The sequence below is a fragment of the Tiliqua scincoides genome, chromosome 6, assembly GCF_035046505.1.
Source record: "Tiliqua scincoides isolate rTilSci1 chromosome 6, rTilSci1.hap2, whole genome shotgun sequence".
In the NCBI taxonomy this organism is placed as follows: domain Eukaryota; kingdom Metazoa; phylum Chordata; class Lepidosauria; order Squamata; family Scincidae; genus Tiliqua; species Tiliqua scincoides.
This window is the reverse complement of record NC_089826.1, coordinates 1,814,253-1,837,942: the sequence shown is the minus strand read 5'-3', so window position 1 is coordinate 1,837,942 and position 23,690 is coordinate 1,814,253. Positions and strand designations below refer to the sequence as shown.

General features: G+C 51.2%; 2 protein-coding genes and 1 pseudogene across 7 annotated transcripts in view; 1 reads left to right on the top strand and 2 right to left on the bottom strand.

The window, feature by feature from the left end:
• Nucleotides 1–10,158, top strand: part of ADISSP (adipose secreted signaling protein) — a 44,965-nt gene extending 34,807 nt beyond the window's left edge. For all 5 annotated transcript variants that reach the window (XM_066632171.1, XM_066632172.1, XM_066632174.1 and 2 more), the window contains 2 exons: nt 5,270–5,392; nt 7,601–10,158. In XM_066632171.1, coding sequence (XP_066488268.1) covers nt 5,270–5,392; nt 7,601–7,701 — 224 coding nt within the window. In that variant the 3' untranslated portion in view covers nt 7,702–10,158. The remainder of the gene's footprint in view (nt 1–5,269; nt 5,393–7,600) is intronic.
• A 975-nt stretch (nt 10,159–11,133) lies between these two features.
• Nucleotides 11,134–23,690, bottom strand: part of HSPA12B (heat shock protein family A (Hsp70) member 12B) — a 38,663-nt gene continuing 26,106 nt past the window's right edge. For both annotated transcript variants that reach the window (XM_066631996.1, XM_066631995.1), the window contains exons 9-13: nt 22,233–22,319; nt 20,151–20,255; nt 15,242–15,500; nt 14,298–14,401; nt 11,134–14,102 (exon numbers count right to left, since the gene is read on the bottom strand). In XM_066631996.1, the coding sequence (XP_066488093.1) occupies nt 13,459–14,102; nt 14,298–14,401; nt 15,242–15,500; nt 20,151–20,255; nt 22,233–22,319 (1,199 nt within the window). In that variant the 3' untranslated portion in view covers nt 11,134–13,458. The remainder of the gene's footprint in view (nt 14,103–14,297; nt 14,402–15,241; nt 15,501–20,150; nt 20,256–22,232; nt 22,320–23,690) is intronic.
• Nucleotides 16,568–16,684, bottom strand: LOC136656354 (5S ribosomal RNA; annotated as a pseudogene).

Genomic DNA, 23,690 nt, shown 5'->3' with positions numbered 1-23,690 from the left:
TCTCTGCAGAGCTGGCAGAGCTGATTGTGGCAGAGGTGTTATGACTGTGTGCAGCTGGGTCGGCTGTCTCCCCTTTCTCTCATCAGTGCTGATGGGAGCCTAGTTTAATGGGCTCCCACAGACTGGAGGAAAGCCATGAGGCAGAGCCTTAAAACCCTCTCTCTGATGGCACTAAGTCAACTTCTCCCCCCCATGTCCTCAGTACTCCAAACTGAACTCTGTGCCTGTATTGGTGCAGCCCAGTAGTACGTTTGTGTTTTTTGCAGCCACATCACACAGCTGGCTTGTGTTCAGTGTGTGGTCCGTTCGGATCCTGATTCCATCCCCTGCCACCCCAAACCAGGCGGTGCTGCAGACAGGGTGCACACTGCAGGCTATGGGCTGGGAAGCAACCAGACAGCATAGGAGAGGTAATCAACCCTTTTCCTTGATAGGCCACTTGGTCTCCAATAGGTCTCCTTGGACACATGCCGGCAGTTTTGCTGGCATTAGACCAAGGGGACTGCTGGGGCCCCACTACAATGGACAAACCACCTTACTGTGTGTGTCGCCTCAAATTGTGACTCTCAGAGGTGAAGGTGAAGGACTCGAGATTGACATTTGCTGGCACCCAGTTCTTTGGCAAGCAGGATCTGATGAGTGCCCGCTAGGATGCCTGAGTGTGATGTTTTCGCTTCTGGTTGTTATGAATAATGAGGCACCACATAGAAGACAATTACAGCTGTGCCTGGCTCTCAGTGAGGCATCTTGAAATGAACCCTGCAGTGCCTAGTGACTGCACCACACGGTTTCTTGCCTTCTCTTCCACTTGGCAGAAGAGCTCTGCTTTCTGACCTCCACCTGTCTGCCTGGTCTTCATTCTGCTTCTCCGACTAAGTTTGTCTCCCAGTGCAGCTCGCACCAGTCAGGCATGGAGCCAGTATCCCTGACTTGGAGCTTCTGAGCAGGAAAGAAAACACCTGGAGGAGGGAGCCCAGTCTGGGCACATCAGACCCAAGTCCGCATGAATGAACTTCTCCCTCCAGATGATGCCTTCCTGGTGTGACCCAGCTGCCTGCTGGCCCTTGTTGCAGAGGCTGGAGTGCTTCCCTTCCCATTCAGTTCTGCAGCCTTGAAGTGAGGGAGGGGGTTGGAGGAGCATCCGCACCTTCTGTAACTGATGGGGGGGGCAGGCAAGTCTTCCCCTTGCTGCGATTTCCTGGGATGGAGAGGGGCAGTACAGTCTCTTGGAAGCTGCTGGGGGCAGAGGCCAGAGTGGCCCTGATCCATCAGTGTCTCTGGGGTTCCCTGTTCCTTCCTGCAAGGCTAGATGTGGAGTTCTCTGTGCCAGTCGCAGGTGGAGGCGTGCTTGCAGTTTTGCTGTGATGGGCAGGCAGTGCCTCCTTCCGCCCCCTGCCAGCAGCTGTGTGATCTCAAAGGCAGGGAGTGGCTCCTCTCGACCTTTGGTTCCTCTCTCTGCAGCTGCCTGCCTGCAGTGTCTGCCCGCAAGAGACTGAGCGCTTCTGCAGGGGTCAGCGGAGCTGGTTAAGGAAGCAGAGCACGTTTTCTCCAGCCTTGCAGGGTTCACTTGGCTTCGACACCGAGAGTCGCTCATCTGCCATCTGAGTTTAAATACATTGATATTCTGCAGTAGGCCAGATGTGATGGGAATTCTTAATTCTGAGGCAAGCTGCCCTTTTCAGAAGGCTCACTTTGAACAGGAAGGCCACGGATGTAGGGCGAGACCTGGGTGACAGTGCTTGGTTCCCAGCCCACCAATTTTGGAGCCAGAGCAAGCCTGGAGGGAGTCCCAAAGGGGCACACTTCCTGGTGCAGCCACGGCCTCTGACTGTCTGGCCTCCCGTGTGATTTACCGGAGGCAGGTGAGCCCTCTTCCTGCCATTTGGGACATTCCTGAGAGTGGAACTGATCAATGTGGCAAATGTGAGTGAAATGAATAAATTGGAGGCGTGTGTCTGTGTATAGTTTTACAAGTACCTGCTTCTTTCTTTGACCGCCTCTCTTCTGAGGGCTAGGGTGCATCCTTTATGTCAGAGAACATGGTCTAAGAATGGATCCTTCCTCTTTGTGGTCTCCGGCCAGGACCATACTGTGGGACCTGGGCAGAACCACCTTTGGAAAATTCTGGCACATTCGCCAAGGGAATGGCCCCTGCTCTGTCACCCTGGCAGGAGGGTGCCCTGGCCCACAGGTACCTCCTGACTTGCATCACATGTGCAGCAGCCTTTGCAGAGTGGTCTAAAGACAGCTGACTGGTGTTGCCACAAAGTGCCCCCTCTCTCGGGTGGCTTGAGTTTCTTGGAACTAACCACATTGCCTTCTGTGGGTAGCTGCAGCTGGCACTTGTCTCCCTGATAAAGGGTCAGTAACTAAGAGGTGCACCCTGTCACGCTTAGTGTTTCCATCCCATCCCACTGGACACCAGTGAAGTGGGAAGAAATGTGTGTGGCAGTACATCCGGTTGCATACTGTGTCCTCCTCAATCACTTCCCAGGGAGACGTGGCTTGCTGGCAGCCACAAAAGGTAGTATAATCTATTGTTTGACCCCGTTATTCTTGGTCAGGGAACTCATGACGTCATCTACAGATGGAGAAATCTCCCGTCTTCCCCAGGAACCGGTGGTCACTTAAGGTTTGCACCTGCCAGTCTGGATAGCTTGCTCACCTGTCTTAGTCCTCTCCCCTTCCCTGGGAAAGTCCAAAAGCATAGCTAAGGGGCTTTGAACAGAGGCGGGGTAAGGAGTTACCAGGCACAGGCTGACTGGACAGGCTTTCAGCTTTAATTTTTTGTGTTGACTTAAGAGTGGAGAGAGAAATTCTCAGGTGGAAATCAGATAAGCTGTATTTCAGAGATTGGTGACTTATACCATCTGGGGAATGTAGGTCAGGCAGAACAATAGTTGCAGCCACCCAACCTCTTTGACTCTTTGAACTTAAGAAGGAATTACCAGTCTTGTCATCCCCTCCTAAAAACCCTTTTAGGTAGGCCAGGCTGAGAGAGAGAATGGGGCTCTGTTCACTTTTGCAGACTCTCTGTGGGAATTTAACTCTGTATATTGTTGGCATCCTTCAGTCTCAAAAGACTATGGTATCACACTCTGAATAGTGGTTCTGGAACAGAGTGTCCTCTCCAGTGTGCAAAACCTGTGTAAAGTAGATATGGAGGATAGGCTGTTACCCATGCAGCAAATCCCCCCTCTCCAGGTCGCTGAAATGGTCCAATGGAAAGGCAGAGGCTAATACGGTTGGTTCCAGCGGCGTCGCAGGAGTTGCCAGAACGTGACTGTGTTCAGCCATGAACTGCCTCAGGGACTCCGGCTCTGGATTTGGCCTCGAGGTTGACTCCTGAAGCCTTTTCCATAAGCCACAAGGCAGTGGAGGTTTGGGATCAGAGTTTTCCTTCTCTCAGATGAGCTGCCTTCCCAGGCTAAAGAGTCCCATCTACCCAGTGGCTGTTTAGTCGCCTCTTACAACAAGTACAGCCAAACTTGAGGGCCTATTCTTGTCCCCAGCCCCCAGGGGAAATACTCTGTATATACTCACATAAGAGAGTATGGGATGAAATGTATTTTGGCCCTGTTGATTTGGAAAGTATGTTTATTTTGTCATTGAACACCCAGCAACACACTGGAATGTCCTACTTTCTTCTTAGTCTGCTCCCCCTCCCATGGCTGGCTACTGAATATATAGAAGCACTTGAACCCAGTGCTTTTGCACTCAGAGTTCCCTATGACAGACCCTGTCAGGTAGCAGAGGGGGTCTTGGGTTCATCCCCTCTGGGATTTGGGGCTCTGCTCTCCTCCAGATAGCCTTGCATTTGCTGCCTCCTTCCTGAGGCCCATAGCTAGCCCTTCTCCTTCACTGCCATTTGTTTAGCCCAGGGGTGTCCAAAGTTTTTGGCAGGAAGGCCACATCAGCTCTCTGACACTGTGTCGGGGGCCAGGGAAAAAAAGAATTAATTTACACTTAAAATTTGAATAAATTTGCATAAGTTTACATAAATGAATATATTAAAGATGAAGGTCTTGCAATAGCTCAAGGCCTATAAATGGCCTTGCACAAAGCAAGGCTAGCCTTTCCTTTGCTGCCATTACTGCATCACAGATGTGAAACAGCAAGCAGTGGAGGGAGCCCTCATCCCACAGCTCACATGAAAGGTCAGACAGTTGCCCTCACGCTGAGAGCAATTGCATCAGGCCACTGCGGGCTCCAACAAATCTCCAGAGGGCCAGAGGCTCATTGGAGACTGGGGGCTCCCTGAGGGCCGCATTGAAGGGCCTCGAGGGCCGCAAGTGGCCCCATGGCTGGGGTTTGGGCACCCCTGGTTTAGCCAGATGCAATGGCAGCAAATAGAGGCTTTCTTCCCATTTACACTGAAATTCCTGCCCTTTCCTTGTGGGATAGCATAGTGACCTTGGAGCATCAGACCATGTGGTGCTTTCAGGAGGAAGAATCTACCTGACTTTGCTTGACTCTGGCCTTGCAGTGAGGGTCAGTCAGGCCTCTCTGTTCTGCAGAGACCTGCTCAGAGGGAAATTGTCTCGTCCACTCTCTTCCCCACCCCCAGCACATCAGTCCCATGCTGCTTTCTAGCCACAGCTCAGAGACGTTGGGCTGGGGTAGCCTGCCCCTTTCTCTGGGCAGCTGCCTGTTGTCCTGTGCCACCACAGTGTTCAGGCCTGGGGGTGGCAGGAGATTCTTCTGCCCTGTTCTTGGAACATGCGCATTTAATATGATGCATCCTCATTTGTGTCACTTCCATACCAATATTCCACTCTTATGACTGTGAGGGGCAAAGAAGCTTGTAATGTGGCTGAGAATAAAACCTGGCAGTGTGTTAGGGGCAAGCGGAGGAGAGTGCAAGGGAATGAATGCAGGAACCGGGAGCCCAGTTGAAGGAAGGGCCACTGTGAACAGAGAGAGACACAAGAACCTCCCAGAAAAAGGGAGATGGAGAACAGAGGTGAGAATGGGACTGTGACGCAAGCCTCACAATATGGTTGGTCAGGAGTTCTGTGCTGAAGGGGGGCATGTCTGATGGGAGGGGTGCAGGAGTGGCTGGAGCTGATGGAACATGGCCTTGTTAGTGGTGTTCAGTGCCTGTACAGCAGTATGTGCAATTCCCGCTCCACATTTTGATGGTTCTGTCCCTTGAGTATCTGCCCCTGGAGTAGGGAGCCTTGTGTATTTAGTGGCTCGCCTGAGGAAATGCATCCTCGTTCCCTAGCCCTTGAATCAACCAGTCCTCTCTCTCCCCGCTTTGCTGCAGGTCACAGCATCAAATGCGAGTACACGGCCCACAAGGAAGGAGTTCTCCGGGAGGAGATGGTGCTCTGCAGTGAGGCCGACGACCTGGCCTCCGTCAAAGTGGTCGTTCAAGCCAGGGTGATGGGTAAGTCTCCTGAGATCTGCATTTCAGGGGCCAGGAGGTCCTTGAAGCTCAGTGGAGAGGTTAAAGAACGCTGCCCCATAGCTCTCTTCTCACCCAGGCTTTGCACCATCAAGTGGATGCCCGTGTCGTCCAAGTGTTGTGTGTCCCTGTCCCCCCCACTGCAGTGTAGGACTCCTGAGCTGGGTTCACGCAGAGTGTTGTCCTGGCACTCTGTGGCACAGGTTGTGTTTGGTTGCCACCTGTCATTGGTGCAGCAAGCTGCCCCAAATGCCCGATTGCTTGCACAGTGGGGCTGCATCCACTTGCACACCTTCCCCTCTAAGTACGCCCCCACCGCTCTCTTCTAGAGACATCTCAGCAGCTATCTCAACATCTGAGCCTGTCTGAATTCATATCCTGCTTTTGTGAAAGGCCTTCAGAGCCGAGGAAATTAAACTCGCTGGGTGTGCATTTGGAAGCGCATGGATGTTTAAGCACAGTGGCTGGCTGGCTGGCAGGCAGGCAGGGAGGAGCCCTTCCGGCTGCTGCCCACATTCCCCAAACCTGGGCGGTCAGAGTGACAATAGGAGGGGAAGAATTGCCCAGACAGCATTTCAGATAAGCTCAGGTGTGGCAAGAGCTCATGATAAACGGAGGCATGGAAATGACTGAGCTGATTCCGTTGCTGGGCGCTCATGTCCATCCTGAGGGCCACCTCCTGCGAATAGTGTTTCAAATGGTAAAAGGAAGAAAAGCCAGCTTCTTCCCCATATCTTCAAGCACCTGGCTGCATCTGAGTCTGGCTGCCTCTGAGTCTGGCTGCCTCTGTGCTTTGTGGTGTGGCTGGATTGGCCTGGTTTGCTGATTCCCCCCCACCATGAGCCCCTGCTGCGGCACACCTGGCCTCCTCCTGGATGGCATTGTGCCTTAGGTGGTTAGCTTGAGCGGGCAGATGAACTGAGGGGTGGGCAGGCCCCGTTGATCTCCTTGAATGTTTTTGGCTTGAAGTCTTCCGAAGGAACTCCTGGGGTTCAGTATTCTCATGCAAGGGGCTTTTCCCCCAGATGGCCCTCCTTTTGGTGGTCTCTGTAACCTGGGATGGTGGCAGCAGATACAGCCTGCCAAGGTTCTTTCCTGTTCAGCTGCTAGTCCAGTAAAGGGAAAATGGGAAGCAGGAAAGGACTCGTGTACGTGAATCACTAGGCACTCCTCCCCAGTGAAGCTACCTTACTTGAGGAGTCCCTTCCTTGATAACTTTTTGCTGCCTGGTCTGAGTCTCTTGCCAGTCATCTTTCTGGAGTCACCGTGAGTTCTGGCTCTGTGAAAGAGGGAGGAGAAAGCTTTCCGCACTGTAGGCACAATGCTTACTCCCTCGGCTAACTGAGTAAGAGGCACTTTTTCAAGTGGGTGCTCTTCTTTTTTTAGCAGGGGAGAGTAACTGGCCCTCTTCACCCCAGCAGTGTCTTTTCTAGTGGCTGTCTGCTGGTGTTCTTTTGCATCTTTTTAGATTGTGAGCCCTTTTGGGACAGGGAGCCATTAGTTGTTTGATTTTTCTCTATAAACCGCTTTGTGAACTTTTAGTTGAAAAGCGTTATATAAATACTGTTAATAATAATAAATGTTCTGTTGTGGGTGTTCCCCCTCCTCCCTTGGCACAGTCTTCTGCCTGCTTACTCAGATGTAAGCCCCACAGTCTTGAGTGGAGCTTATTCCCAGGTCACCGTGCCTGGCGTCTCAGCCTTGGTGGTTGTTTTCTTTTCCTTTTTCTCAAGTATGGCGTCTGCCAAGGCTTTGGCATCCTTCAAAGGGAAGGTGTGCTGGGCTCTTGGTTCCATGTTTCTGCAAATGCCAGTAGCTGGGAGGAAGCTGCTGCCTCCTTGCCCTGCTTTGGGGTTTCTGGAGCCCCTGGCTGGCCACTGTTGAGCACATCTGCACTTTGGGCAGGTGAGGTTTGTGCTGAGTGTACGGAGTGGCAGCTGCTGCCCTCCAGCGTTTGGGGCAGAGCTCTCTTCCAGCCTGACACGGAGGTGCTGCCAGGCCGTGCACCTCCCCCCAAGCAAAGTGGGGGTGCTGCCACTGACCATGTTGATGTTGTTGGTTATGGGATAGATGGGGTGGGTGGATCCTGCCTAGTTCAGGCGGGCCAGGTGCTGTTGTGTTCCTCTTCCTGCCTCCTGAAGTACTGGGGGTGCCCAGTGCCTTTAACAGAGACGCACTCTTGTCTTGCAGACCGCCACCACGGCACGCCCATGCTGCTGGAAGGGGTGAAGTGCATTGGCGCGGAGTTCGAGTACGACTCGGAGCAGAGCGACTGGCACGGGTTTGACTAGGCCAGGCCCCGGCCTCCTCCTCCTCCTCCACAGGCCCAGGCTTCTTTCTGGAGTTTTAAACACACATCTATTTTCCAGTTAAGCTTGAAATAAAAAGAAACCCGGCACCTCAACTGTTCACTGGCTGCCAGGCGCCGAGCGCTCGTGTTTGTGTGCCGACCCAGCAGCGCTTTTCTTGTGGGTTTGGGTGCTCTGCTTGTCCCCACCCCCTCCCCATCCATGCCATCCAGAACCATGGAGTGTAGGCCGCGGATGCAGACGGCAGCCACGGCTGCAAGCCGAAGGGCCAGCTGACGAGCTGTTTTCCTGGCGTCTCTGCTGCTGTAAAAGTGCCGCGTGGCTTAGGACTGGTGCGCAGCCTGTCCGAGAACAAGCGCGATGCGTGGGGACCGCCTCCCTCGAGTTCTGTTGCGTTTTCTTCTGGTTTAGCCTGGTTTTGTTGTCTGCAAGCTTGTCCGGAGTTCTTGCTGTTCTAAGAAGATGAAACCTCTTCACCCGGAGGAGAAGCAGCGCAGGTTCGGTTGGTGCTGCTTCCTTTGGTCAAACTGCTTTGGTGAACAGCCGCATCAGGCTGTTCAGAGAGAGGGGGAGAGATCTGTATTGATAGAGAAGTTCACACAAGCGCCTGTCCGGTGAGCAAAAGTTGACTGTTGCTGTAGGTGATGGGCTTGTATGAGTGTTGGCTGTGCCAACTGTGGGGCCCCAGTCCCATGGCCACTCTGCCTGTGGTTGGGTACTCTGGTTCCTTCTCTTCCTCTCTGAATTGAGCTCTACTCAGGGCAGATTGGCTACCTGAAGCATTTCATGCTCCTGTTCTGTGCTCATCTGTCCTATCAGAAAAGTTTAGGGCATCTTGGAAACGGGCTTCTGCTGTACGAATTGGGGAACACCCCACCCCCTTGCTTCCTTTGCCACAAAGAGGGTTCAGCCCAGAATGGGGGAGAACTGCTTGACCAGGGCAGACTCGTCATGCAGGTGGCCTCACAGGTTAGTGAGCCTGGATCTCCTTCAAAGGCACTCCCCTGCTGCCTTTCTGGAGATGCACAAGCATCTCTTCTTGCAAGCCATGCAGTGTCTTGAAATCTGTTCTGCTTAAGTGTGAGATTTTTTTTTCTTGTTGTGTTGTATGTTTGTTGCTGCAATCTTAATTTTATTTTGACTTTCTTATATGTTAAAACACCCAAATATCTCTAAGCTCTCAAGTTTGGACTCCTGATGCTTAAGGTACACATGAATTACGGGGTAAGTCTCTTGGCTTACTGACTCCATGCATTTGCTGAAATTAGATCTGTCTGCTGGTAGGGGGTTGCAAATAACACAATCCCCCTGCATAAAACATTCCCTGCAAGTGGAAAGCTGGCAGGGCAGTGTGGGCTTCTGTAGACTTTTTCCCCTGATACGCTAGAGGTTCTTTACTTGCAAGGATTTTGTTACTCCTGAGTTCAAGCAGTCAAGGGTGTGATCCCCAACCTGAAGTGGCACAGCCCACTCTGCAGCCTTGTCCTCCTGATGTGTGAACTATGCACCTCGCTGAAGTCCCACCACCTTTGCTCAGTCCAGGTCTTTCCAGTGGTCCAAGGGCACAAATCATGCCTTCTTGGCCACCCCAATGATGCCATTTTTTCCCCTGCCATCACCACCACCACAAGGCCTTGGGATCCAGCATCCTCCTCCCTCCATTCATGCAACTGTGGGTCTCGGGGTGAAGGCGAGTGGCAGGTGACTCTGGGGTTGTGGAGGTGATGCAAGTTCTATCCTGCACCAATGAATGTTGCAGTTTTCCCCTACTGTGCTTAAGCAGGTTCAGGACCAAATTACATGCGATGCCTAAAGCATTGGTGTGAAGTTGAAGGTTTTACTCTTGTGTAGCAGCAACACGGGGCTGCAGTTTGGATTGAGACTACAATCCAATCTGGAGGTAGGGGGTATCTAGCCATTTCTCTCCATGCTCTTGATATGCCCCGTGGGAACAGTGCCTCTAGCAGCTATTGAACTAGAGGGGAGGGCTTCAGCAGGGAAAGCGCAAGAAGGCCAAATATTAAAAACTTCCCCTGCAGCCCCAGTCCAAATTGCAGTCCTTTGTTGCTACTACATGAGATTAAATTTGAGCCTCTAACTACACACACGCTTACTGCTGTATGTAGTTTTGCTCCTGGTCCTTCCTTGCTGGTGGTGAGAAGGAATGTCAGCATTTCACAGCTGAGTTTTACAACAAATGTGTTCCTGCTCCGTTTCCTGATTTTTTTAAAAAAACAAGTTACTTGTTTGTGTTCTCTCTTAAAAAGACACAGACCAGGTATGTGATATAGTTATGAATGAAACAAATGGTTTTATGTGCCTATATATAAATACATATATATATTGATACATCTATAAAAATCTGTGTGTGTGTTTTGGGGTTTTTAAAAAGTGAAAACTTGAAAGAGGAAAAATAAACTTCAGTTGGAAAAACTACAATTGGGTGTCATTCCCTCTTTTTCCCTTTCTTCTCATCGGTTTCTCGGTGGTCTGAATTACTTTGATGGGAGACAGAAGAGAGTGTCTTCCACAAGCTGTCCATTTTGTGAAAAGGGAGAGACCTTGAATAGGAGAGGGCAGGTAGTGCTACAGTTTCCTTTGCACTCCTGCAGAAGCCCTTTGAAACTAGGTCCTAGGGTGGGAGTTGGGGGATGCGCCTGTGGTACTCTCCAGGCAGGGCCCCTATTCCTGAGAGAGAGCGTCTAAACCAGCCTTTTGTGTCCGGCACTGATCCACCAGCTCACCATTCTACTTGACCTGGTCGTGGGGAGGGAGATGAAGGTGGAGTCCCACCATCCTTTCCACCCTGGGATTGAGGAACAGCAGAGGTGATCCTGTGCAGATACAGGGAAGGTTCTCATCCCCTCCATCAGTGCCAAGGTAGAGAGGACTGAGATGGGTTGTTCTGGCACTTGGCAGCCACAGAGCCTGGAGCCCCTTTGCCAGGCCACCCAAAGCAACTCTCAGCCTCTCCCCTCTAGCTCCCAGTTTTTCTTGTGGGGAGGAGTTATCCCTAACTGGCTGTGCTGAGCACAGGGGCTTGGGTCAGTCCCTGCTGGCCTGCCACCCATGGAACCGGGTGCCTTCCCTTTCGTTGGCAGTAGAGGTACAGTGTGAAAATGAGGACCATGGCTGCAATTCTAGCAATGCTAGCCTGAGGGACAGGCTGGCCACTGAAGGGGTCTTCCTGGCAACTACCAAGGACACCCCAAATGTGGGGAACCCTGGCGGGGGGGGGGGAATTGCCTGCCCTGCCATGGCCTCCTTTCAAGGATGGGCTTCCTGATTGCCATAGAGCAGCCCAGAGAGAAAAGCAGAAGGGGGGGGGAGGGAGAACTCGGAAATGTTCCAGTTCAGCTCCTCTTGTGTCTTTGGTCAACACGCAAGTCGGTCATGTTGCTTTATTTTCCTGTGATACCAGACTTGGTTGAACCCTGCGAATGTCCACACCCTTCCCTGAAAATATCTCACACTCAGAGTTTGAACACTGTGACAAAGATTTATACACAATATAGAAAAATAGACTCTCAAAAAGTGACAGACAGATACAGATAAGGTGACTGGCCTGGACAATGGAACTTGGGGGTGCACTCGGGAAAGAAAGGCTGTCTCTAGGACAGCCCGTCTCCTTGGAGAGACTCTTTCTGAAATGGCAAGGAGAGCACCGATCACCCCTTCCCAAATTAGGGCAAATTGCCCTGAAGCCAGCTGGCATTTTGGCCAGTGTCGAACAAGACCAAGAAGGTCAATGTCAGGTTGACGGCTGATTTGGGGTTACAGCACAGTAGACAGGACAATTGTGCCATCTGCTGCATGGAACACAGACCTGGTTGTACAGGTGAAGCAATCCAGAGATGAGCCAAAAACTCTCCAGGAACAAGTTTTGGGCAGGGGAAAGATGGGCTCAAATTGTCCCCAAGTTTTGTGTGGGGGTGGGGGGGTTGCCACTGTATTCCTCCTAGTGGTTGGTGGCATTCTGCCCTCCAGCCTTGTAGGATGACCCTTTGTCATCATAGAGCTGATTTTGACAAGGACCTTCTGAGGGCAAGACAGCCATTGGACTCCAGGAGTAGCACACTAGTCCCAAGGGAAGTGCAGGCTCTTCCTGTCCCAGACAAGCTCTGGGCATCTGTTGGGTTCAATGTCCAGCCTACCCCTGCACAACAGTAACCCACCAAACACAGTAAGAGCAGCAAGTAAAATAGCCGCTGTAGTCCATGATTAATTGCCCAGACTACTGTCTCCTCGACCCATAGTCGATGTGCTGGAGTGTGAGGGCAAAGTGCAGGATGTTATGGGGCCAGTGCAGCCCGACTGTGGTGTCAACTGCAGTCACACTGTCCCGCATTGCATTGCGCTCTCACTCCAGGGGCAGGCGAGTTTGACTAGGCATAGCTGCTGGGGCGGCCTGCATCAAATGCATGCCAAGAGCACCTGGAAGCCCTCCACTGAGGTTGGCAACTGCTTTCCACAAGCACTTCCTGGGGCGAGAGAGGTTGCCAGGGCAGCCCCCAAAGGATGCCTGGAGCTGCTTCCTTGCTTGTTCTGGGGTCCAGACTTGTATTGAAATGCTGCTGCCACTCCTTCCTGCTGGTTCCAGTCTCAGCTTTGCACACGTGAACACACTTCCTATCAGGCGAAGGGGACAGAGTGCTCCCTCACTGTCTCTTGCCTTCTCTTGCTAAATTAAGGGCCAGCTTGTTGGGCAGGGAGATTTACTTGAGTGTAAGTACCCCATCAGGGTGTTTGCTCACAAGCAGACCTTTAGGGAAATAGCAAGTTTCCAGCTCTTAGCAAGTAGGCTTTGGAAGAAGAGCGGAGTCCCAAGATTCCACTACAGCTCACAGTTCATACACAGCTGGGAGCTTCTTGAGTGGGACGTTCCTGGGCCCTTAACTGCTCCCTCTGAAATGGTTTTTAGAACGTGGATTCAGGTCCCTGTTGTGCACTTGAGTGTGCTGTGCCAATGGCGTAATCGAGCCTCAGGTTGACAATCCCAAAACATAGGATTGCTCCAGGCAGGTCTGGTTAATTGGTGTGCATTGTGCACTCTGCTGGCTTCAACGTCCATGTGCTTTGGCATCAACTTACTGATTACATTAATACTTGTTTAAGAACATTATTACATTAGAACTTCATGTTTCCTGTTGACGAGAGAGTGTCCTGAACAAGAGGAAGACGATCGTCTTGAATGTGCAGTCTTTGCATTAAGGGAATTATGGCTGTTCTGCTGTTAAATTTCAGCATCCTTTAACTAGAGGTGAGGTTTGGACTCTGCCCCTGCTGAACATCCCTTGAACTGTGGGGTTACTGCATTCTGAAGCACCACTTCCAAATGCCCCGTCATGACACACAAAATTGTCACTCCAGCATGTAGAGAAAACTGGCTACCCTTAAAAATGAAGCCTGGCTGGAGTAAGCTTCTTTGGTCTGGGAAACCTTGCTTCTGGGCATCTTGAAGTCCTGAGAAGATCATCTTGGAGTGAGGTCTAACCGGCTGGTGATGTATTAATGATCAAGAGCACAGTCATAAAAGATTCTCGCTGGCATCTCCTTGGTAGTCCTACCATAAGGACTTGTCTTTGGGGGCTGGTCTGAGGGGGACTTTCCAAATAGAAACTAGGAGCATGACTCACTTCTGAGCTGCGCAGGGCAAAAGGGCTGGGGGCAAGTGCTCTTCATAGCAATGGGGCTTGGCTTCTTTTCCATCCTGCCACTGGTGTCCTGGTTTCTGGGGTATCAGTTGGAAAGGAAATCAATGGAAGCCCTCACAATCTTTGAGGTCTGAACGTCCATGGCCGTCACCTTGATCTCGGTGTCGCCAAACTGCATGCTGGCCCGAATCTCTCGCCGGCTCCTCTTTGGGGAGCTGGATGTGTCCAGCTCATCCAAGTCCAGGCTGATGGTGCCACATTTCCTCACCCCAGGATCAGTGATGTAGACCACGTCATCTGTGGCACAGCAGTAGATGTTGATGATGATCTTGCGCTGCCCCGCCCGCGCTGGGCAATAGCTCCTCTGCACCACCTCACCTAAGGCCACGGACTGATCCACGGAGACAAACTTCTCAAAGATGTCTGTACACCAGTTTTTCTCCTCCTTGACCAGAAGCTTCTCCTTAGGGTGCTTTCCTTCCACAAATTTGTTCAGCACCCCCACGCCATAGGTCAGGGGTGAGCGCCTCACTCGGACAATGGTGGGGTCAAGGCCAAACAGCACTGCCCCTTTCAGGATGGTCAACCCCACATCCTGAGGAATGATGACTCGGCAAATGCTGCTGAAAGCTGATTGGACAGCGTGCTGCAGCATGGCCGACTCAGCAAATCCTCCCACAAGGAAAAGGAACCTGATGCCTTTGACTTCCGGTTTCTTCATGAGGTCACCTGAGACAGAAAGAGGTGGAAGGAGAGAGAGGAAGGGGTGGTTAGAGTGTATTTACGAAGCAGAGCTGCCTCAGCACAGCAGAAGGGTGCATGTGCAGGCCTGCAATTCCCCCTCCTGCATTCACAAACACAAGCAGGCAGGGAAGGGGATGACTAGTACAGCAAGGTGGGGGGGGGGGAGATTCAGGAACTCACCAATGTGGTTAATGATCTGGCTGATGGTTGGCTGGAAGAGCTCATTCATGGCCTCGGAGGACATGCGCAGCATCCCTTGAGAGGACCACTTCACCAGGTTCACACTAGAGGGGCACAGGGAGAGGATGCTCAGGGTTGTTGGGGCTTCTCACCAGGTGTCCATTTCCACCTCGACCCAAAGCAGCCCTGAGCAGGCTGTGTGTGAGTGGAAGAGGAAAGAATCTGCTGAGCCCCTCTCCCTCTGGTTGGTGGTTCTCCTGCATCCTGTATGCAAATACAGTCAGCTCTCTTTCTATGTGAATTTGTTATCTGTGAGGGGTAGAACTGCCACCTACCTCTTTATCTGCAACCTTGTTCTTGTTATCTGTTCTGCTAATATTGTGCTGGTGCCTCATCGAATGGATATTGGTATTGGGCCGTGGAGAATTGTCAGACACATTTGTGTCCGTTTCCAAACTTGCCCCACTATCTTGGGCACCATCTCAGGGACTCCAGTTGATCCTCCTGGTGATGATCAGTGGTCTCTGGAAGGCTATCTGAGGGCTACTCTGGAGCTGGGGTGAGTCAAGGGAAGGAGCCAAGAGATAGGTTGAGGAGGAGGAGAAGTGAAGCAATCCCTTCTCCACTGTTGATCTCTGAGGCCTTGTTCTTGGGCCAATGACATTCAATGAGTCAAGGACTAGCCAGCATGGAGAAAACACCATCACCACAAACATCAACGTATCAAGGGATATTCCGCCCAGAGGATCTTATGTTGGAGATGCAGACCCCTGTTGTGGACGAATTGTGCTGCTGAATCTGGGGAGAGGCAGTGCCACCACGAGGCAAGAGCTGCTGCCTGCTCTGATGAAAGGATGCCAACCTCAGGATTCCTGGAGGGGCTCAAGGCAGCTGGATCCTGCAAAGGCAACTCCCACTTTTTTCCCAACCCACTGGGCTCCTACCTGCTCCGCTTGAGTGCCGTCTCCACATTCTGGCCTCGGTGCTTGCGATAGAAGTCAATGAAAGAGAAGGGCAGTGAGATGTTGAGGGGGTTGGCCCGGTGGGGTGCCGCTGTCCGCTTGCGAGCTTCGAAAGCTATGGTCAGGTCGACCCAGGCTGCTGGGCGCTTTGCCTTGAAGGTGGCAACAAAGTCCTCCCCAAAGATCTGGCAGAGCAACTTCTCAAAGGCAAGGTCCACTCCCACAGCTCCATAAGGCCCCCCTGGAAGACCACAAGAAGCAGGTGATCAGGGGAACCGGCAGCCAAAGAATGAGTTTGTCCCAATCAGTCTCTGGACTCGTACTTTGTCTTTGCTTTGACCATGTTTGAATTTAAGCCCCTCAGGGCAGAGACTTTATACTCCACTTTGTCAAGTGCCATGCAGATGAGGCCAATTTGAAAAATCATCATTGCTACCCTGTATCAGGACGCGAGTCTGCTTTTGTGTCTTCCTCCCTGACATGTTTTTCGAAACACGCTTAAGACACATTATGTGTTTGGCACTCACAGAGATTGCGGCATTGTTACTTCATTAATTTTTAGTTTGACAGTGTATTAATTGGCTGTTTTTTCTTGCACATTTTAATTATTAATTATTTTATTATTAATTTAATAATAACATTATTAATAATATTTATATACCACTTTTCAACAAAAAAAGTTCACAAGTTAGCTTGTGCACCACCCCTCTGTACAGTCAGCCCTTTCCTCTCAGTGGTGTAGCTAGAGGGGGTGGAAAGCACTAAGTTTTCCAGGGAGCCTCACCACAGCATGCAATGGGCCCTCCCCTTTAGAGCCATTCCAAGTGGTGGGAGCAAAACAGAGGCATAGGCCTGGCTTGGAGGGGGACGGGCCCCTTGCATGCTGTGCTGAGGCACCCTGCAAAACTTAGTGCTTTGCTCCCCCTCTAGCTATGCCACTGTTTCCTCCTACACCATTTTCCCACTGAAAATCTCCCACTGTTCAGACTGTGATGGTATTTGGAGGGTCTAGCTTAGCTTTGCCAACGTTTGCAAATGTGAACCATCTTCCTAGAGCACTTTGTGAGTCTCAGAATTCTGCACTTTCACAGTTTGGTTGGTTGGCAACCTTCAGTCTCGAAAGACTATGGTATAAGCCTACAGCACCCGGTATTCCCAGGCAGTCTCCCATCCAAGCACTAACCAGGCCTGACCCTGCTTAGCTTCCGAGATCATGGTATAAGCCTACAGCACCTGGTATTCCCAGGCGGTCTCCCATCCAAGTACTAACCAGGCCTGACCCTGCTTAGCTTCCGAGATCATGGTATAAGCCTACAGCACCCGGTATTCCCAGGCGGTCTCCCATCCAAGTACTAACCAGGCCTGACCCTGCTTAGCTTCCAAGATCAGATGAGATCAGGCATGTGCAGGACAGTTGCTGTTTCACAACACCTGATTCAAAGGACAGTTCTCCCCTTCTAGTTTTGGACCTTGCTTGCCATTTCAGTCATCAGCACCAGGTGGCGCTCTAACATAATAACAGCTGAAACCTGGTACTCTGACTTCAAGCATCTGATCCCAGTAGCCTCCCCTGATCCTTGGCTCGCCATTACAACACCTCATCTCAGTGACCCCCAAAATGGGGATGAAGGTGTTATAATTATACACTAGAAACAAGGCTGCCAGCACTCTGAGGCTGCAATCCTAACCACACTTACCTGAGAGTAAGCCCCATTGAACACAATAGGACTTGCTTCTGAGTAGACCTGGTTAGGATTGTGCCCTGAGTTTGTTAGCAGCACACCTGGAGGGTTATGAAAAGGGAGGGGGGAAGTGATGAATCTGCTGGGGGAGGGGAAGACTGTTTTTTGTGTATCTGCTAGCATGTATGCACTGTTGAAACAGAGACGCCTGCGTTGGCTCGGTCATGTCGTGAGAATGGATGATGGCCGGATCCCAAAGGATCTCCTCTATGAGAACTCGTGCAAGGAAAGCGCCCTACAGGCAGACCACAGCTGCGATACAAGGACATCTGCAAGAGGGATCTGAAGGCCTTAGGAGTGGACCTCAACAAGTGGGAAACCCTGGCCTCTGAGCGGCCTGCTTGGAGACAGGCTGTGCAGCATGGCCTTTCCCAGTTTGAAGAGACACTTGGCCAACAGTCTGAGGCAAAGAAGGAAGGCCCATAGCCAGGGAGACAGACCAGGGACAGACTGCACTTGCTCCCGGTGTGGAAGGGATTATCACTCCTGAATTGGCCTTCTCAGCCACACTAGACGCTGTTCCAGAACCACCATTCAGAGCGTGATACCAGAGTCTTTCAAGACTGAAGGTTGCCAACATCTGCTAATTGCAAACCAATGCAAACTGAGACCCAGAGACTGTTTGGCTGGAATCCTAACCCCACTTTCCTGGGAGTAAGTCCCACTGAACACAATAGGACTTACTTCTGAGTAAGCTAGGATTGTGCCTTTTGTCTTACAATAGCAGCCAACAGAGTACACCCCCCCCCCCCCCAAAAAAAAGGAAGCAGGAGGAAAAAGGGGAATGGTTAAAAAGGAATGGGGATTTTTGTTTTTAATCAATTTTTGGAGACAAAGTCATCAAGAGTGGCTTTTTTTCTTTTTTGAAGGGGGAGGAAAAAGAGAAAGGTGAGGATCCTTGGTTAAGCTGACACAGACCCCCAAGCCTATGTAGGTCTACTCAGAAGTAAGCCCCGTTTGAGTCAATGGGGCTTACTCCCAGGAAAGTGTGGAAAGGATTGCAGCCACATACAGCAAGATTACAACTCACCCCAAAGTAGATGGGGGCTGCTCACACACATACACCCAACATGCAGGTGGCACCCCTGTTCCCCCCAGGCAAACCGGAGGAATGCAGGCTGGGGCATTTGCCCCCCCCCCACTAGGAGCAGAGGAAAGCGCTGCACTGCCTGTACTTACTCTTCCCTCCCAGTTTGAAGCCTGCCAGGAGCGCCCCTGTGCTGATGAGATGCAGCACCTCCGCACTCTTCTCTCCTCCAGCCTTGACCAATCCCAGGGCGAGGGGCACACTGGGAAATATAGTCCTTGGGGCGAGGTTGCACATGGAGAGAGCTCCATGATGAGATGCGGCACCTCTGCCTGCCCAGCCAGACTTCTCTCCCACCTCCCCCCACCATGTTTCACAATGCCCCACCCACCTCGTTCTCAGTCTTGGAAAAGCAGCAAGTCAGGAGGCAGCCAGCGCAGCTGAGCAGAGCTCAGCAACAGAGCAGCTGCCAGCCACCTCTCTCCCCAAGATGCCTGGCGATGCCCCTGGAGGCTAGCCACGCCTCACTAGGGAGGTGGGAAGCACAGTTTGAAAACCTCAGATCTATGGAAACCTTGGAGAGAAATTCAGGGACCTTCTTTTCATCCGTGCACTGGGGAGGGAACAATCTTGTAGCATCCTAGAGTTAGAAGTGCCATTCAAGGCCATCTAGTCCAATCCCCTGCTTGAAGCGAGAAAATCCTCTCCAGAGCATATCCAAAAGGTGCCTGCTTGAAGACCTCCAGCAAGGCTTCCCTCCATGATCAGTTGCAGCACCCCAACCCTGCTAACTGGGCAAAGAGGCACCTTTTAATGTTCTATCCATTCATATTTAGCAGGGGGAGAACTACTGGCCATCTTCACTCAAGCATGGTGGCTTTTCTAGGGGCTGTTGCCAGTGTCTCGTGTATGTGTGTTAAGCACGAGCCCTTTGGGAACAGGGAACCCTTGATGGATTTAGCTATTGAAACTGCTTTGTGAACTACTTTCTGTTGAAAAGCGGTATATAACAATAAAGAATATACGTTCTAAAGAATCATCATCATCATCATCATTGTTCAGCTGCTCTTTCTTAACCATTTCTTCCTGATCTCCAGCCAAAAAATCTCCCCACCTACAGCATAAACCCTTTAGATCGGTGGTTCTCAAACTTTTTAGCACTGGGACTCACTTTTTAGAAAGATAACCTGTCGGGACTCACTGGAAGTAATGTCATTAACCTAGAAGTGATGTCTTGGCTGGAAGTGACATTATCAATTTAGGCTTCAAACCTAAGTCGCAATCAGCAAAAGGTCCCATTACTCCTCAAACCTTTCTCATAGGATTTGTCTATCAGAGCCCTGGCCATCCTTGTTGCCCTTCTCTGAACCTTCTCCAGTTTGGCTGCATCCTGGGGCGCCCTGAAGTGGCCACTAAACTCTAGGTGAGGTCTGACCAAGGCAGAGTAAAGTAGAACCACCACTTCTCAGGACTCAGTAGCTCTGGTTCTGCAAACGCCACTTAAAATCGCACTGGCCTTCTCTGCAGCCACATCCCACTGCTGACTCCTGCTCTACAGTCTTCCCTCCTGCAACTTGAGCCCATTAGATCTAGTCCTACTCTCTGGGTTAGAAGAGCGTAACGCTTTCACTTTTGCAAGAGAGCATGAGAGTTCAGGCCTACCCGGGAATGTGGGCTGCACACGCTCAGCAGTTCTCTTATTGCCACTTCGCATATTCTAGGCCTGAGTCCCAGAACTGAGAGCGAATTCTGGGTTTGTGAAGCTCCAAGAGCACCCACCTGCAGCTAATAGATCAAGCAAGTCAAGTCCTAAGAGAAAGGGCATGAAGAGCCACTAGGGGGCAGCAACAGTCTACTCAACTGCTGCTGCTTCTATCATGGCAGTTCACAGTTTGATTGCCCGTCACAGTTCCTAAACCATGGAGCATGGACAGCAGCCGAAAGAGAACAGTTCTTGCAGTCCAAATTGATGGGGAGAGGAAGAGGGAAGGCCACCACTGATGGATGCACACAAATGCTGCAACATGTTCTCAGCCCCTCTTTTGCTTGGCGCTGAGCAGGGGCCACTCGTCTTCCACCTGCTTGTAGCCACTGGCCCTAGGAGGGTTCCACCTGGCCTCACCTGAGGCTTTGTAGAGCTCCTTGAGGGTCCCCTGGGGCTGCTCGATCTGGTGGACAGTCAGGTCTACAGTCCCTCCTCCGCAGTCAGCGACGATGTATCGGTCTCCTGAGGGACCAAAGGCAAGCCATGAGAAACATTGGGGGGGAGCAGGTGGCAGTCCGACATGGAAGGACACCAGTGGCACATGGCCCAAGATATTTTGATGCCCAATGGAGAAAATACTGGACTGGGTAGACTCAATAGGAGGCAGCCTTATATGTTCAATGGCATCTCTCTCAACAGTGAGGAAGTTGGGAGGGGGGAGCCAAAATCACCAGTGCCTCCCTGTTCCACCACTTCTGGTACCTCCAGGTGGAAGTCCTGGAGAGGAGAAAAAGGCTCCACAAGCACACACTGGAGGTTGTGATCCCCTCTGCCATTGCCTGGGGCAGTTCTGCATGATTTAAGCTCCAATTTCACACCCCGCAGGTGCACATGCTGCTTCCTCACTGGTGCCCCTCCCCATACAGCAGTTCCACACACAGGTACCACAGGAGATGCTTATGCAGCCGTGCCATCCTAGTGCCCCATCTTTTTTACCACTACTCTTGGGGGGGGGGGAAGGCTCCAATGTGGTCATGTCTCTGGGCGCTTCCAGAAGCAATGCTTAGTCTGGGAGGTCCACACTTCATTCACTCCCTTTTTTAGGTGGGGTTCACACATTATCGCCAGCCACCTGTGGCCCCCTCCCCTGGTGTTTTCCCACATATTTATTGTTCTAGAAACTAACTTTTTGGAGAACAAGACCACCGTGCAGTGACTGGGACACGGACTGTCGCTGGAACACCCTCCCCTGTTTTGTCCAAGAGGCGCGTGACCAGGTGCAACAGACACCATGGAAGCAGGATGGGTGTGGAGCGGGGCTGTGGCACTGATGGATGAGGAGTGAAGTCCTCTTCTGACACTGATTTGCACGCTGCTTCCATCCTTGCTCCACCCCCCTGGCTTTCAACATAATAATTTCTCTCATTTCGAGAGCATCAACAAGCCTGGCTCTTTGCAAATGAAACACAATTGGTTTTTTCATGTGTGATTTTTAAGGAAACAATACACCTTTTAAAATGGAAAGAACATTCCAGCCGTTAGGGGGGAGGCAGCCAGGACAACCAGTGGCTCCTGTAGCCTGGGCCTCAACCCTTCCCCTTCCCCCTTCCCACCCACTGTTGGGGCTGCCAGCTGTCCTTTCCTCTTCTTGCTGATGTCATTGTTTTACAGACTGGCCGGAAGGCTGGAAATGTATCTGAGGTGCTGCCACCACCTCCCCTTCCTCCCGAAAAAGGGGAATGCTCCAGGCAGGCTCTCTTCATGGCCACCCCTTGTCCTGCAATCTATCCCTTGGCAGTTCAAGGGGGAAGATTCAAGGGCAGAGATGCTGCCTGGCTGACCAGTCGGGGATTGCCTTTCCACCAATCTCATGGCTGTCTTTGGAAACAGGTTGGGCTGTTCATTGCTGTCCACCTGACCCTCACGATGCCGTGGGTAAGAGAGAGGCAAGGGAGGTCCTTCTCTGGGCTGCCCTGCTTGCAGAAGTCAGGCAGGTGGCATTGACTGGGGAGCCTGGCCATCGTGTTTGTGGTGCAGAAGGCTCGCCCAGAGTCCAGGCACCCAGAAACGGGTGAAGACTCCAGGTCAGAAGCTCTCACTTGGCCCCAGAATTCAAAATCAGGTTATCACTTTTTACTGCTTCTGGTATTAAATCTGGTATTCTTCCTGGATGGTTTCATCTCCGGCTGGGCTGGGTTTTTGCTCTTGATTGTGATTTATTGCTTGTTATGGCTTTTCCAGCTTATATTTTATTTGCCAATCACTTCAAACAATTTTGATAAGGAAGGATATCAATGTATTCAAATCAATAAATGATTATTATTGCTTTTCACGTTTTATCAAGCATCTAAAGGTGTAACCCCCTCCCCACACACACACAGATGTGTAAGCGCAAAAGTCCCAGGTGTTGCTGTGAAGAAGCCTGCTCGGGGGGGGGGGCCCTTATGCCCTGGTTAGAAACACACTCTCCCTGTCTTGAGTCTCCCCGCTGGTTCTTACCTGCCTGCATCTCAGACCACAGTTCACCCACCCCAGATTCCACCAGGAAGGTCCGGCTGTGTCGGGAGCGTCGTAACTGTTCTCGAGCTGTGGGAAAGAACATCAGAGAGTGAGTTGCCGAGAGGGAACACCCAAATTTGGGCTGCTTATAGCTTCAAACACAAGATTGCAAGCTTTGGTGTCACACTTGTAATCTCTTCCTCAGGCTGTTCACAAAAATGATCAAAGAACAACAAGCATTTCTGGGCATTCAACCAGTCTACTTCAGATGGCCTTTCAAGCTCCCAAGACAGAAAGAGGCACTTTGAGCAGATGCTTGGGACAGAATTAAATGTCAGACACAAATAGCTCTTAGAAAAAGCTCAACAAACACCACTGTTCATGGTCAGCCTATTTGGGAGGAGGCCGTCTGGACCAGAAAAGGGACGTGGAGAGGCCCTTATCCATTTCCCCAGTTATTTCCTTCCTGCCTTACCCTCTTGAGCCTGTCCACTGAAGTTCCAGGCAAACACATTTTGTGATGGTACTCAAGGAAGCTCACTTGTGACCTGACCTGGGGGCTCTTTGGAAGAGACTGTGTTGAATCTGGTCTGGATTTTAGTTGCCACTGGGGCCCTGCCCTTTCTCTCTGGAGCTCCTCCTGTTTTATCTACTCTGTGTAGCCTGATCAACTGCAGTGTGTGTGCTTCCTTATCTCTCACATATGCTGCCTACTTTGTAGATCTCTGTTGTGTTCTGGGGATGGTGTTCAATTCTGTTGTGATTTTTACTGAGATTTTAGTTGCTTGGTGGACTGTCTCCTAACCCTCTTAGTTGGCAACCTTCAGTCTCGAAAGACTATGGTATCGCGCTCTGAAAGGTGGTTCTGGAACAGCGTCTAGTGTGGCTGAAAAGGCCAATTTGGGAGTGACAATCCCTTCCACACTGGGAGCAAGTGCAGTCTGTCCCTGGTCTGTCTCCCTGGCTATGGGCCTTCAATTGGGTGGAAAAATGTATGCTGCTTTATGGTTGTCTTGCATGACCGATTCTTTTTTTTTTTTTTTTCAAATCCTGTTGCTGTCTAATTTGATGTTAGTCATTTTCCCTTGTAAGCTGCCTTGAGTGTTTCATTAAAATGGAAGGTGGGGTATACATTTACAAAATAAATTAAGGAGATAAATCACAGGCAGACAGCAGAATGCGGGGGCAGAGCTTGGAGGTTGCAGACCAAATGGCTGCAAAGGAGGAGATATCATGTTAAATTGCTCCCTCCCCCCCACACACACTCATTTTCCCTACCAGAAGACATCAAGAACATCCAGGAGAGAGGTTCTCTTCCCATCCACTTCTTGCTCTGTGTGAGTTTTAGGTATACAGGGTGTTCTTTTTCCTATTCAAAGATGCTGCCCCCCCACCTGCCCACTCACTGTGGATTCCTTTCTAGGCCCGCCTGCATTTTCCCCTTGTGTAAATCCAGAC